Source organism: Chaetodon trifascialis, chromosome 17 (assembly GCF_039877785.1).
Source record: "Chaetodon trifascialis isolate fChaTrf1 chromosome 17, fChaTrf1.hap1, whole genome shotgun sequence".
Classification (NCBI taxonomy): domain Eukaryota; kingdom Metazoa; phylum Chordata; class Actinopteri; order Chaetodontiformes; family Chaetodontidae; genus Chaetodon; species Chaetodon trifascialis.
Window position 1 is genome coordinate 24713676 of NC_092072.1, and position 16314 is coordinate 24729989.

General features: G+C 41.4%; 1 protein-coding gene across 1 annotated transcript in view; it reads right to left on the minus strand.

Annotated features, from left to right (window-relative positions):
- Positions 1–334: 334 nt before the first annotated feature.
- Positions 335–16314, minus strand: part of LOC139346285 (syntaxin-12-like) — a 51210-nt gene continuing 35230 nt past the window's right edge. Inside the window, exons 5-10 of the mRNA XM_070985293.1 lie at positions 15574–15711; positions 15345–15388; positions 13459–13564; positions 12804–12876; positions 5511–5593; positions 335–5425 (exon numbers count right to left, since the gene is read on the minus strand). Of these exons, the coding sequence (XP_070841394.1) occupies positions 5333–5425; positions 5511–5593; positions 12804–12876; positions 13459–13564; positions 15345–15388; positions 15574–15711 (537 nt within the window). The 3' untranslated portion in view covers positions 335–5332. The remainder of the gene's footprint in view (positions 5426–5510; positions 5594–12803; positions 12877–13458; positions 13565–15344; positions 15389–15573; positions 15712–16314) is intronic.

The window sequence follows — 16314 nt, forward strand, 5'->3', positions numbered from 1 at the left end:
TGGAACAAGTGGTAGCCTCACAGCTAGAAGCTCCCGGGTTGAATCCTGCTGTGGGCGCTGGTGGCGTGTCCTCCACCATGCCTTCGGTGCCAATGGTGAGGAAAAGGATGGGTCCTTGGGCGCCGCTGTTGGCTGGAAGCCCACCGCTCCTGGTCTGCGGCAGAGGAAAAATGGACCAAGATGGGTCAAATGTGAACTAATTTCACAAGAAGTGAGCATATGTAGTGTGTGCATGTAGTGTGTGATAAAGTACACTTTCTTTCTTTCTTTCTTTCTTTCTTTCTTTCTTTCTTTCTTTCTTTCTTTCTTTCTTTCTTTCTTTCTTTCTTTCTTTCATGAATGAAACTATGATTAAAGCACAAACAATTAATGATGGAATGAGGACTACGGCAGTGAATGCTAGTAAGATGCACTGTATTAATTTGTGGAGACCAGTGAAGTTACCTTAATGCACTACTTAGTAGCTCAGAGGTTCCTGGGAAACAAGGGTGAAGCACTTTGAGCATGCCATATTGTTACCAACTTGATGACAGATCCTGCTAATGACCTAACACTCCTTAATTACGATCTATAATCTAGAACATCAACCCCAATATGACAAGAAAAGTAAAGTTTCACCTGGTGGTTCAGATGGGCAAGGAAGAAGCTGCTTTGGAAGGGGGGGAAGATCAGTGCTTTTTGTCATGTGGGCTACCCCTGGCCATTTCTGGGTGGGTTTGGTCCCACGTAGCAACTCGGCTTGAGTTGGTAGGTCTCCTCCTCTCAGGTTGAGTTCCATGGCATTTTCTGGCATCATCGATCAAAGGGCTTGTGTTGGGTGTGCTGGAGACGTTTGCCAGGGTTTGTCACAGTTCTGAATGCCCTTTTCTCAGAAATGTCAAGTGTCAAGCAGACTGGGTAGGTTTCACAGCCCCTAAACAGGCACAGCTTATGCATCTGTGTGTGTGTGCTTCAGTTGAGTTGGCATTTCAATGTTACGTTTTCTTTTATCACAAGCTATGATCATTTTTCTTATGAGACGTGCACATTAACAATTTTCACATCATCATCCACTTAATGGTTACAAAGCAGTTTAGAATTTAGCCAGATTCAGCATGCATCTATTAGGCAACACTGTGCATGTTTGATTTAGGTTACTTACTGTGCTCACCAGGTGGTACATAAAGCCAGTCATACATGAAGGTAGATGAGACCTATTTTTATACATGTACAATAATGCTAACCTATTTTTGTGCTCACTGCTAACCAAGTAGGAAAAATGGAAATGGTGGAGACAAAATGGAGAAAGCTGTTATACAAGGAGGGAACAAGTGAGAGCTGTCTGCTTTTATTGTGAATGCTATAAACCTGAACAGTTTTATGTGGCTTCATAAGTTCCCAGTTAATGGTACATTATTTAACACAGATGATTTGTTCAACTGTTAGCACAGCCCTGGGTTTGGCCACAACCCCATAGCCACTGACACTTGGCCAGTGATTGTACATATTCAAAAATGTATGTTTTTGGTGTCAGCTTACTGCAGAGGGTTTCCTCTCTGGACATGCACCAGACACACCAGTAACTTCAGGCAGAACAAACCAGAAAGAAAGGAATTCTTTCTGGCTACTTTCTTCTGGTTCATTCTCACACAGTTTAACGGGACTTTTCTACGTGACTTTCATTTATACTCTTTAATGGATGCATCTTGAAATGTAGCAAGCTCTGATAGACTTGTTCATTTTAATTGGTTATGACCAAAATGTGTTGTATTCTTGTTTTCAGTCTGCTTCAGTAATATAGTTGAGATCTAGATGAAGTTCTGAACATGAGCAGAGACAGGAGTGTATAAACTAATTCAAATGAATTCTTTTATCACTGACCTGAATAGCACCACATGCACAGTTTAAGGTTACTTCTCGAAACAAATGACACAGAAACAGAACAGAAGAGTAAATTATGTCTATGTGTGTTGACTCAGTACAGATAACATAAAATAAGGAGTTGATCTACAGGAGAATAAATATTTTTAAGCAATACAGAGAGCCTTACTGCATTATACTATACTCCATTATATTTTGAATTGTAATGTGGCACCTGTGTTTTCCTTTACATAAACAAGGACATTTCCATCGCAAATTGATGCAAAATGGCACAAATTTGTGCATAAAACACTCAATATGGTTTGCATTATACTATACTCCATTATATTTTGAATTGTAATGTGGGAACATTACTAAGCTTGTGGCCAACATCTTAGCACCACTGGTTGGCAAAACGCCACACCACATCCAGAACTCAATGGACTTTGTAAATAAGGTCCGGGACTTAAAACTAGACCCATCAGAAACAATGGTTTCCTTCAATGTCACATCGTTGTTCACATGCATTCCATATCAGGATGCAGTGGAAACAGTGAGGCGGCAGTTGTCACAAGACAACACTTTGCAGAACAGAACTACCCTTAACCCGGAGCAAATATGCCATTTACTGGAACTCTGCTTAAAAAACACCTATTTTCAATTTAGGGGGAGGTTTTACAGGCAAAAACATGGGTGTGCGATGGGTTCACTGGTCTCCCCCATTGTGGCTAATCTGTACATGGAGAACATGGAAAGAACGGCCCTGAACTCTTTCAAAGGAACAACACCAAGTCATTGGTACAGATATGTGGATGACACATGGGTAAAAATCCAAAGCCAAGAAGTGCAAGCCTTCACCGAGCACATTAACTCAGTGGACAAGAACATCAAATTCACTCGAGAGGATGTCAAGGACATGAGTTTGCCTTTTTTGGACTGTGATGTCCACATTGGAGAGAACAGGAGCCTCCATATTGGGGTTTACAGAAAACCTACTCACACAGACCAGTACCTCCTTTTTGACTCACATCACCCACTGGAATACAAATTAGGTGTTATCAGAACTCTCCAGCACAGAGCTGATAATGTTCCAACCAGCCAACAGGCCAGAGACAAGGAACACAAACACCTGAGGGATGCTCTCAAAACTTGTGGTTATCCCAGCTGGTCTTTTGTGAAAAGTTCAGTCGCTTCCAGAAAGAACAGGGTGACAGAGGAAGAAAAGAGAGACAGACGGCATAACATTGTCATTCCACATGTGTCTGGTCTATCAGAGAAACTCAGGCGAATCTTTAACAAACACAACATCCCGGTACATTTCAAACCTGGGAACACTCTCAGACAAAGGCTGGTGCACCCCAAAGACTGGACACTTCATACTCAGAAGAACAATCTGGTGTATGCAGTCCAGTGCAGTGAGGAATGCACAGACTTATATATTGGGGAAACAGCCACTGAGCAGACGCATGGCACAACACAGAAGGGCTAACTCTTCAGGTCCAGACTCAGCTGTTTACCTGCACCTCAAGAAGGAAGCACACTCCTTTGAGGATAAAAATGTGCATATTCTGGACAGAGAAGACAGACAGTTTGAAAGAGGAGTGAGAGAGGCCATCCATGTCAAGGTTGAAAAACCATCTCTGAACAGAGGGGGAGGTCTGAGACACCACCTATCTCCCACATGCAATGCTGTCCTTTCATCTCTTCCAAAGAGATTCAAAAACTTAGCCTCTGAAAATAAACAACAAAGCCATTCACACATTGCTCAAGGAGCCTCCCAATGACAAGAATGGGACACTAACGAGGCAGACAACTGTCGTTGACACCCAAGGTTCGCACCCTACCCCGCCTTAATGGGGGATCGTTTGCCTCACAATAGAGTTTTACCATCCTTGGTTTTGGGGGTTGGCCTCACTCAGAGGATAAATACTTGAATCTAACACCATTTCATTGGACTAGAGCTGTCCTATCTAGTCTGGTGCGCATGAACTGATGAAGCCTGCTCGGATGAGAGGCGAAACGTCATTCACAATTTTGTCCACAGTGACTGCTGTTCTGTTATGTGAAGTTTTGAAAAAGCTTACTCTGTATTGAAAAATGTGTGTAGCCAATTCTAGGAAAGGTGACCTCACCTGACTATAAGTCACAGGACCAGCCAAACTATGAAAAAAGTGTGACTTACAGTCCAGAAAATAGAGTAAATATTCAGTTCAGTGATTCACAGGAAAGCTAAATCTTCAACCATTTTTCAATTTATACAGTAAATGTTTGAGTTTGTAAAGAAAAATGCAGACACCGCTATTATTTTGAAAAGCTTAATATTCCTTCTTCTTCACTTTCTGTAAAGTAATAACAAATTTGACAAATCTTTCTTCATGTTTTGATTTGGAATAGAATGTGCAGAGTTCCCAATGCATTTGTGTGTATGTAAATAAAAGCTATTATAAGGATTTTGAGCTTTACTCACTTTTTTGACCACACTGCGATTATTTTGACCACAACTGTATTTTGGTAAATTCACTGTTATCACAACTAACAACTGGTGGTTTATGGTTTACCTTACAGAATAAAATTGTTCCGTGAGCAGAATTACACATTCCAGCCAAAATTCAGGCCTGTACCTCCTTGAGAAGAACCACTCAGATAGCATGTAGAGGGAAAAACTGATCTGAATACACAGCCAAAAGAACAAAAGCGTTTAAGCAATATATTATGTATACTTTCAGGAGTCTCAGAAATACATTTCTAAATGTTTTGTTTGAAGAGTGGAGTTTTATTTTTTGAGATACTGTCATCTTTCATGCTCCATAATATTCTTACTAGAATATAATGCAGCAAGTTGTAATATTTACAGACATGGACTGGATTGATATTGGTAATCTAAGATAACTTACATTTTACAACATTTATATTACAACCATGACTGCCATCAGCACCAGGAGTTATGTAAGTCGCATGTAATGTTAGTGTGAAGACCAGGAGCCACAGCAGGGCCTGTGGCACTCCACACACTTTTCATCTGACGATGCCACAACCACAGTGAACAAAAAAATGATTTACAGACCCTAAAAACCACAGATTCATTTACTTTACCAGTCAGTGTGTGTCTTTTTTAATTTTCCCTGTTCTGAAATCATTGCCAGTGACATATTTTCATTTCTAAAACAGTGACAGCTAGTGTTAATGGAGCAAATAACAGAAGAAATTAATTAATTAAGCAAATTAAGGAATCTCATATCATTCCCTTACACCACCTCAGTCCTCTATCTTCTCCTTCATCTCTGTGTAAATAGGATGTTATAAAGCTATTTTACAAAAACAGGCTTAATCAGTCCAGGTGAGTATGTTTTCCACATTGACCATTCCTGCATAGATGTATTCCACTGACGCTGGTGAAGTGATCAGTCTCCTCTTGTGATTCCAAGCAGGTACTTGCATGTGGGAGCGGGCAGAGTAAAATATAGTTGTGACAAATCCGTTGTGCAGAGTCAAATCACTTGGCAGCTTGCCAGATGATGATGCCAAGTATGACAAGCACGATGGAACAAACCATTGCAAGGATACACATCTTCTTGCGGGACTTTTGCTATGATAGAGACAGCAGAGAGGGGAGGGTTATAGAAAGACATTTCATTGAAAGGAAGCACACAAAGAGGCTGTTGCAGACTCACCTGGTAGTAGGCAGCTCTTTGGAGCTGCTCTGTTCCTTGTTCTACATGAACTTCAGCATTCTCCACGTTTGCCTCGATACTATCTACAAGGAAGAGCAGCACTGTGAACTTATGAAGCCACATGAAACTGTTCAGGTTTATAGCATACACAATAAAAACAGACAGCTCATCTCTCAATTGTTCCCTCCTTGCATAACAGCAACATTTTGTCTCCACCTTTTCCATTTTTCCTACCTTGGTTATCAGTGAGCATAAAAAAGGAGACCATCGAGAAAAAAACAGGATTGGGCACTTTTTAAACACTAAGGGGGGCCCTTTTGGGACCTCACTATGTGGATGAACAAAGATAAGCCTGCATGCAAAACCAAAAACCGGAAGAAAAACACATACGTAAAATGCTGTGGTCGGATAAGGAACTCAGTAGGGATCGACTAATTATTGGCCTGGCCGATAATATTGGCCAATATTCTGCATTTTTTCGATAATCGGAATTGGCCGTTTTTTCCACACAGCCCTCACTGATTGGCTACATGGCACAAGTGAGTAAGTGACAGCCAATCAACACAGAAGCCCCAAATTTAGATGCTCATGTTTCGGATTGGTTGAACTCAGCTCAGTCACTTATCCTGGATGTCTTAATCCTAGTTATGTGCAACGGGCCCCAGGCGTGTAACTCTAAATTTTGACATCAAAATTTTCATTTTTGCTGCAAATGAATATCGGTTCTAAATATTGACTATTGGTTTCGCTTGATTATTAATAATCGGTACCTGCCTTGAAAAATCCATATCAGTCAATCTCTAGAACTCAGGACAAAGAACAAAGGAAAAATGTTAAAATCCCATCTGGCCTTGCAAATCACACCTGAGTATTAGATTTAGTTTGAATCCAAATCCTGTTTCCCATTAGACGAGACCCACCATAAATCAGAAGAATCCTGGTGATATTGCCACGACGTCATCAAGGATATAAGAATCAACACTCCCTGGTCTACCACCATTCCACTGTGAAGTGAAGTTGCTATACAAGGTGTAACATTCCAGGTCAGACATTTGTACTTCAATCAGCCTAGGCAAAGGTCCTGTAACTGGCTGGATGACCAAAAGACTGTTTGCGCTGACCAAAAACGTCTGAACGTTCAAAACGATCAGCTATTTGAATAGCCAGTAATCTCACTGTGCCTGTAGAGGCAAGTTTCAGATTTTTAGGACCAGCCTGTCGTCACCGTCTGAGCTTGAGAAATGCCAGACATACTGGATGGACTGAAACACACATTAATTGTTCCAGAAGTGATCTCAGAGGTTTTTGTCTGGGCAGAGACAGGTTAATGATAACAGCAAGTTACAGTAAGCTCCATTGTTGTAGGGTTAGCTATATTGTACTACTGTACAGTATAGCGTATTGTACTTGCTTGTTGCACTCAGCACGTTATATTGTGTGTCCCACATCACCAGGCCAGGGCTCGAGACTACGACCAAAATGGTCGCAAATGCGACCTTTTTTTCCAGAGATTGCGAGTAAGAATTTCATCTGGTCGTGTTCGTGCGAGCGCATCAGTTTTATTGCCTCCACCTGCACTCTCTCCTGTTGAGACAGTGCCGTCGCTTGCACATGAGCTGTCGCGTACACGCGCAGCGCACAGAACTTCAAGACACCAGGACTAGCGTTTCGCTATTCTCAAAAATGAAGCGGTCTATTGCTGATTTTTTCTAAAGACTAAATAAGAGAGGAGGAGACTGGTGGTGAGGTAGAGCCAGCAAAAAGTGCAGAATCAGACAGTAGGCCTACTGTTGATGAGGAGGACAGGGAGAGACTGGCTGAGCAGCAGGTGAAAAAAAAAAAGTACTGCTTTCAACCACAATGGTGGAAATGGTCATTAAGTTTAACACTGCCTATAACATAGCGAAAGAGGAACTCCCGTTCACACAATTCAAATCCCAGATTGCACTGATGAAAAAAACGGGCTGAATGTGAACCCAGCCTATGCCAATGACAAGGCATGTACCCAGTTCCTAGGAGTGATAGCTGACAACCTTCGCGGAAAGACCGGGAATAAAATTGCCTCCGCCCCCTACCTATCATGTCTGATAGATGGAGACACCAACGTCTCCACCAGAGAGTGTGAGATTGTCTATGCCCGAACTATTGACAATGGAAGACCGTCCAGTATCCTGATTGGCCACCTTGAGATTGAACACGCCCATGAAAAATTCTCTAAAAATAATAGTTGCCTTATATTTAGAATTTGATCTATACATTTTAATGAATAAATCAATAAGTAATATTAATCAATAAATACATATGTGCCTGTTTCATTTAAGGCATTTATGCTGCAATGAAGAAAGCCTTTGCTAACCTTGGTCAAAATGTGAGAACTGGCTGGAGAAAACCGTAGCCATGGGGGCAGATGGTGTTAATCTGGGCCACAAAGGTGTCATGATATCTCTCCTCCAAGCTGATGCTGGGTCCTTTGTTGTCCCATTCCACTGCATGCCACACAGGTATGTTGTAATGTAACCTACATACATTTTACATACATTTAAACTCTCCAAATTGAATCATTTTATATTATAATTTTATATCCCGTTCTGTCTAAAGATTGGAGCTGGGGTTGTTGAGTGTACAAAAGGACATATGTATGATTGGGCAAGTATATGACCTGCTCCACCTCATCTGGAAAACGTACCACTTCAGCCCCAAATCAATGAGGGAGCTAAAGGCTTTGGGAGCTGAAATCGGAGTCACAGTCAATGCACCCAGTGGGGTAAAAGGCACAAGGTGGCTGCCCCATGTGTCCAGGAGTTTGAGCACATTCCTAAAACCAGGGAAGGATGGCAACCTCCAGAGCTCTGGACAGTTTACAGCAGGGTATATGCACATGGACCACCTGGCAGGTGCCTCAGCCAATGCAGACATAGCTGGCAGAGCAAAGAAGATTGGTGTTATCTGTTTTGAGTTGGACAGTATTTCATTATTGAAATCATTTTTAATTTTGGTGTTGTATGGGAGTTGAGAATGAGAACTACACTGATATATTTGCAGATTAAAGCCACCATGGAGGATGGGACATTTGTGGCATTTTGCCACTTCCTGTCAGACCTTTTCTCTTCCATCAGCCGATTCAGCCTGCTGCTCCAGAGAAACGACATTAAAAAACATTAAACATTAAAATATTTTGCAAATAAAATAAATCGAGTCACTGTCAATCTTTACTTCATACGAAACTAGGGTATGCCAACTGTTCATCAGCATGCACGGTCATCATGCTGTACCCCCACCCAAAAAAGGGTGCGACCAGGCTTTATTTTGTTTTGTATTAGTGTTCTGCCACTGGGATAAGGCCATCAAGCTGCACTTTTTGTTTGCACGCAGGGTTTCTGTGTGATCGAGAGAGAGTCATTGTGTCTTTCAATGGCACTTAGGACCCCCTCTGATTCACTTTGAGTACCTTTCCCTCTCTCTCTTTTATTAACCCACAGGTGTATACATTCACACACATTACAGGCATTCACACACATACCTTAAAGGCACAAATAACAGTGGTATAACTCAGCTGTGCTTGCCACTCTCTTATTGTCAGAGACATGTTAACACGTCCTCCATTGTGCTTCTCCCTGACCCTACGTAACCTCAACTTAACTGGCTCCCTTTATGAGACAGCATCCTCAGTTTGTTATTGGTCCCTGATCTCAGGATGGTGCCCCATTACGATTAATTCATATTAATAATCTTATTGATATTAATGCAGTTATTGGTATCAATACGTAACCTTAATGTTGGCTGATAACCAACCCAGCTCCTACCAGATCCAAACAGACCTCTGTTTAGATTTTCTTCTTTCGTCGTCTTCTTTCTTCTTTCATTTTTACAAGTTCTTCTGTTTGTATGAATAATGATGGTATTCTGAAGCAAATAATCGATGTACAGAGTGTCTGACTTCACAACAGAGTCCACTCATTGCAATCAACTCTGACTAACAGTCACTGTTGGTTTCTTTGAACAATGTCCATAATCATTCTCTGAGCTTCAACAAGTAGTTTCAGTATCTTAAACTTACTAAACCTTAACCATAGTGGAAGCAGATCAGCTAAAGGAGCTGGAGTGGAAACTCCAGCAGAACAACTTGAGAGAGGTCTGGAGTGATATAAGGACCATCACTGGCTTCAGGACAAACAGCAGAGGAGTTGAAGGCAGCATTGACAGGGCCAATGAACTGAATCTGTTTTTTTAATAGATCTGACACTTCAGGTGTGACTCATCCCCCCTCTGACTCCTCTGCTGTCTGTCCTGGACGACCATCATCAACCACACCCCACTCCCCGCCTCCTTCTCCTTCTCCTCCTTCTCACACCCCCCCATCCTCCTGTGTGGGCCCTCTTCACACCTCCTCAGACAGCCAGACTTTACTCCCCAACCTGAGGACTACACCACCCCTCCCCCACCTGTCACCTCCACAGTGTGCTTCACTGCTGACCAAGTGAGAAGACAGCTGATGAGACTCCATTCAAACAAGGCTCCAGGCCCTGATGGTGTCAGCCCCAGGGTGCTCAAAGCCTGTACCCCCCAGCTGTGTGGAGTTGTTCAACACGTCTTCAACATGAGCCTAAGTCTCCAGAGGGTCCCCATGCTGTGGAAGACGTCGTGCCTCGTTCCTGTGCCAAAGACATCACGGCCCAGGGCCTCAAAAGACTGCAGACCTGTGGCACTGACCTCCCACATTATGAAGACCCTGGAGAGACTCGTCCTGGAGCAGCTCCGGCCCATGGTCAAGCCACTCTTGGACCCCCTCCAGTTCACTATCAGCCCCGACTTGGTGTTGAGGACGCCATCATCTACCTGCTCAACCGTGTCTACGCCCACCTGGACAAGCCGGCAAGCACTGTGAGGTTAATGTTTTTTGACTTCTCCAGTGCATTCAACACCATTCGTCCCGCTCTACTGGGTGACAAACTGACAAGTATGCAGGTGGACGCCCCCCTAGTGTCCTGGATTGTGGACTACCTGACTGGCAGACCACAGTATGTGCACCTGCAACAATGTGTGTCAGACAGAGTGGTCAGCAACACTGGGGCCCCACAGGGGACTGTTCTCTCTCCCTTCCTCTTCACCCTCTACACCACGGACTTCAACTATTGCACAGAGACCTGCCACCTTCAGAAGTTTTCTGATGACTCTGCGATAGTTGGACGTATCAGTAAGGGCGATGGGGACAAGTTTGTCACATGGTGTGAGCAGAACCATCTGCAACTAAATGTGGCAAAGACCAAGGAACTGGTAGTGGACCTGAGGAGAACCAAGGCACCGGTGACCCCTGTTTCCATCCAGGGGGTCAGTGTGGACATTGTGGAGGATTACAATTACCTGGGGGTACATACTGACAATAAACTGGACTGGGCAAAGAACACTGACGCTCTCTACAGGAAGGGCCAGAGTCGTCTCTATTTTCTGAGACGACTGAGGTCCTTCAACATCTGCCGGACTATGCTCAGGATTTTCTATGAGTCTGTGGTGGCAAGTGCTATTCAGTCCAGCAACCATCCCCCATGACACCTCCCAACAGCTCCAGCTCCAGTCCCCCTCATCAAGAAAGCACAGCAGAGGATGTACTTCCTACGGCAACTGAAGAAATTCAGTCTGCCAAAGACAATGATGGTGCACTTCTACACAGCCATCATTGAGTCCATCCTCAGCTCCTCCATCACCATCTGGTACGCTGCTGCCACTGCCAGGGACAAGGGCAGACTGCAGCGTGTCATTTGGTCTGCAGAGAAGGTGATTGGCTGCAATCTCCCGTCTCTCCAGGACCTGTACACCTCCAGAACCCTGAGGCGTGCAGGAGAGATTGTGGCTGATCCCTCCCACCCCGGACATAAACTCTTTGAGACACTCCCCTCTGGCAGGAGGCTGCGGTCCATCAGGACCATAACCTCACGCCACAAGAACAGTTTTTTCCCGTCTGCTGTCAGCCTTATTAACAAGGCCTAGAACCCCCCCTGACACTTCACACTTCACCTCTGACTCTACTTGGCAGTGACATTGCCACAACCATATGCGTTACATTAACGCTCTACTTGGACTCCCTTGAAAAAACAGTCTGTGCCTCTGTTAAAAAAAAAAAAAGACTTGTGTACATATATTTATATTGTGAGATTTTTTTATTTTACTACTGTTACAGTTCTTCTATTGACGTATTTTTTACTTATTTTCTTATTTTTATATTATTTACTTACTGTCATATTTTTTAACTTTTTAATTGCTTCTTCTTGATAGATGTGTCATGCACCAACCTCACCAAAGCAAATTCCTCGTATGTGTAAAATCGTACTTGGCAATAAAGCTTTTTCTGATTCTGATTCTGATTCTACACTCCTGATCAAAAGTTTAAGACCAGTTGAAAAATTGCAAGAATTGCATTTTGCACTGTTGGATCTTAAGAAGGATCTAAGTAGAGCTTCAAAATGCAAAAAGAAGAAATGGGAGTGAAAAAAAAAATTGAGGTAGCAATCTATTGCAATTTTGAGTAAGCAATTTATTGCAAACAGAAATAGGCCGTTCATCAGCTGATCAAAAGTTTAAGATTCAGTGTCATTTTCTGTCCCACTAGCCTCCTGGAAACACTAACATCAAGCATGCCGAAACGAATTTTTGAGGTCATTAACAACAATGGCGCAGCTACTCATTACTGTGCCCTTTTTTGAAAATGTATTTCTTTTTTAGTTTAGTTTTTTTTTTTTTTTTGAGATATGGTCTCAAAATTTTGATCAGCTGATCAACAGCCTATTTCAGTTTAATACTTGTTTGCAATAGATTGCTTCCTCAAATTTTTTTTGTCTCACTCCCATTTCTTCTTTTGGCATTTTGAAGCTCTGCTTAGAACCTTCTTAAGATCCAACAGTGCAAAATGTAAATTCTTGCAATTTTTCAACTGGTCTTAAAATTTTGATCAGGAGTGTATATTCCTTTCTCTTTTCTTTCTTTTCTAATTTCATTTCAATTCTATAATTCTATCTTGTATGGAGCACTGCTACAAAAACAATTTCCCCTCAGGGATCAATAAAGGAATCCTGAATCCTGAATCTGAATTTTGGAAACAAGTGAGAAAAACCTAATTTAAGCTTGAATTTCAAGGTCTAAATATGCTCAAAACTACTTTCATGTCGTTGTTGTCATTTAAGTTGGAGGATCCCTTCACTGCAGAGGCCTTTCTTTTTCTCTAACAAACATTCAATCTGTGTAATTCTTTATCATTACACATATAAGAGTCCTGACAATAACAACCCCAGTGCTACTCACCAATCATCTCTCCCTGGTCGTGGATCATTACTGCCAGGTCCTTGAAGATCTGGTTTACATCCATGATGTCAGACTGAAACAGGCAAAAAGCTAGTATCAGCAGTGTGTGTGGTACCAGGACATGACAGTAGATTTTAGCAGAGGCCCATAGCCATGGCTGGGCGAACTTCTTCCACTAGCCGTGTTCCCATTGATGAAATTTATTCTTATGCGCATTTTGAAGTATCACGTTGGAAAAGGTTGATGGAAACTGCAAGATGCAAAAAAAAGCCCTCAAATTGGCTCAATTTGCTCTTGCTTTCGGAGGTTTTGTCTTTTTTTTCCGAAAATAAGTACTGATGTAACAAACATTTAACTCCCATTACTAATCAGCTGATTGTGCTCCAAGAGGAGAAGCTGTTTCTACTGTCAAAAAACTCTATATTTATCTGATAGTTGGCAAAGGTGACTGGTTTGGTTTCTTCTTTGAGATTTAATGGCAGTTGGTAAACAACTGGTTTTGTTTCTGGTTCACCACCTGTACTTCTACACTGTTACACCCATAACGTAATGTAGCCTATACCGCCAATTTCTTACGAAACTACACTGTGCACAGCCTAGTTTATACACCATCAACCAGTTAAATTAATATTAGAAATAATAAGTAAAGGCTAACCTCCAGCTGTCTGATGTTGGTTTCTCTCTCCTTGATGAGCTCCAGGTCCTCCTCTGTAATGGCCACCTCCTCTGTCTGGGTGGTTATGTGACCCCAGTCCTCTTGGCTTGACAGAAACAGGACAACATTTAAAAAACATATTAAGAGTTGGAGCAATATGTGTCAACATTGACTTAAAGCTGTTATAATTACTGAAGGCAGCTCGAAAATATTACATTAACTAAATGTGATGTTCCTAATGTGTTATTCATGTTATTTTTAGTGCTGTCAGGCGATTAAAAAAATTAATCTAATTAATTGCATTTTAATCTCATATCTGCTAAAGGTCCCCAAATAAAGAATTTGAATTCTAGGACATTACAATTCACTGACATTCACATTACAGCTGGTGAATTCTTTTCATCACTGTAGTTCGCGACGGTAGCTGGAAATTAGAGTCAGATGACGCTATCTGAAACATCTCTTTTAGGCCCTCGTCTTCCTCGATTGAAATCGGCCTGCAATCAGCAGCAACCCACTTTGCAATTGAGTTTGTCAGTTTTTCTGTCATGGCTTTGCTCATTCGTTTTCCTAACTCAGCAAGTGTGGGTTGGCGGAGTGAGCTCACGGTAGCACTAGCGGCACTAGCAGCAACTACATGTTTAGCGTTTAAATGATAATTCAGGCTGGAGCTGCTACGGTGATAGGAAAATTCTTTTTTACACAAGGTACAAATCACTGCGTTCTTGTTAATAGTCCCGTCTTTGTTCTTTATATAAATAAACTTGCCGTTCAAAGGTCCAAGTAGGCTTGCCTCGCTCTCTGGTGTCGCATCCATGCCTGTTGTCACCCTGCTTTTGACTAGTGGTGCAGGTAGGATGCGACCTGCCACTGCAGCCTACGGGTCACTCAAAGGGCCAAATTTAAAATGCTTGCGCATTGACTTGCCACTCATGATTAATTGCGTTAATTTTTATAGCGCATTAATTTGCAGCGTAAATAATTAATCCAATTAATGCGTTAAACTGACAGCCCTAGTTATTTTCAGTATTTTCTCATTCTTCTGCAGTTTATAAGCTTTTAAATAAATTGAATTTATGAAGCAACTTCTACAAAATGTATAACTGCAAAGTTATATTTTGCAAATGTCACAAATTATTCTTCTAACACTTTCACACATACAATCTGTGACATTGCTGAGTTAATGTACTTGTAAAGTGAAGGCTGTATGGAAGATTTAAAATGACTAAATAACAGCAAATCAAACAAAGAAATACAGTGAAATCCAATATCAGTGTACTTAGTGCATTTACTGCCATTACTTAATGAAAAATATTGGTGTAATTGACAACAATTTTGCCTTGTGTCAATAACTGAATGAATTATTTTCCATTACATAAATTTTCCATGTCACATTAAAATCAAATCAAAACACAGAGGCAAAGTATAAAAGTGCATTGCATTTCAGTGTTGTCCAGCAGAGAGAAGCATAGATAAGACAATGCTAAATGCAAAACTCTATCATTAGTTTACATGAAGATGTGCAAGTGAACTTGTTTTGATGAAATAAATAACTAATAAATAAAGAAAAATTCCAATCACAGCTTGGGTTGATTTGTTTTCACATTTTAAATTTTCCATAGATTTGGCAGTTAAGCACATGCTGTTGAGAACTTCATGTTGACTGTGTACTTAAGTTTTAGATCTAAAAGGACTACCAATAATGGGATTTGTGAGGGAAATGTCCACTGAACTAGAAAATAACAGTGGGGTTATTTTCTGTTACCAAAAGCATTTGATGCTTTTTACCACACTACTGACAAAATCATAAAGATACAGCATTAGAGGTTGTTTATGGTTATACTACTGTCTGTAATTCTTCATAATTATATTATGATGCCACTTACTGATCAAAAGAAACAAGCTTTTCATCCCGAGAACTGTCTTCAGTCTGAAGGAGAGGGAAAAACTCACTATTGCCAAAGTCAAGTCAGCAAAGGAAAGATTATCAAGATATCAACATATAATTACATGAATCTGAAGTTTCTGTCATTGTTGTGCTCTTGCATTAATGTGGTCAGGTGAATTCTTTATCTGCCATCCAGTGGTGTAAAACTAGCACTGACACCTACTTACTGATAAGCGGGATCCAGCTCTTGCTCTGGCTACTGACTCCTTCTCCTTCTCTGCTGCACGCCGTTGGATTGCTTGGAAGTTTTTGAGAGCAGCTGAGAAATCATTCATCAGCCGGTCCCTCTGGATCTTCTGCTGCCTCTGGACACCACCAAGCATTGGGAGACAGATGGTATGAGTTAGAGACACGCAGAGGAATTAAATCTGCAAGTAAAATACGTTAGTAAGTAAAGCTTTATCTATATAGCACTTTTTAAAATATACACAAAGGGCTTTATACAGAGAGATAAAAATGAATAAACAAATAAGGTAGAAATACAATATACAACAGTACAATTAGAGACAGCCCAAAAATTCAGCAAATCAGATGAGGGAAGATGAAACCAGAGGGTTGGGGCTGAAACAACAAAGGCACAATCGCCTTTTGGTTTTCAGTTGGAGGGCTGGATGGATAAAAGGCTGATATTAAAGGAGTGGTTGAGAGGTGAAATGAAGGATCAAGAGATCAGAAATATAACTGGGGGCAAGGTCAAGATCTTGCAGTTTATTCAGAATTTTACAGGAAGCCAACTAAGGGAAGCAAGAACAGGGGTAATATGCGACTGTTGGCCCATTCTAGTTAGAGCTTGGCAGCTGCATTCTAAATTAACTAAATTGTTTAGAGCAGCTTGACGGAAACACAATAATGAAGGCCATTAGCAAATTATTCAAGTTGAAAATCTTAACTGATGTACATTGAATGAT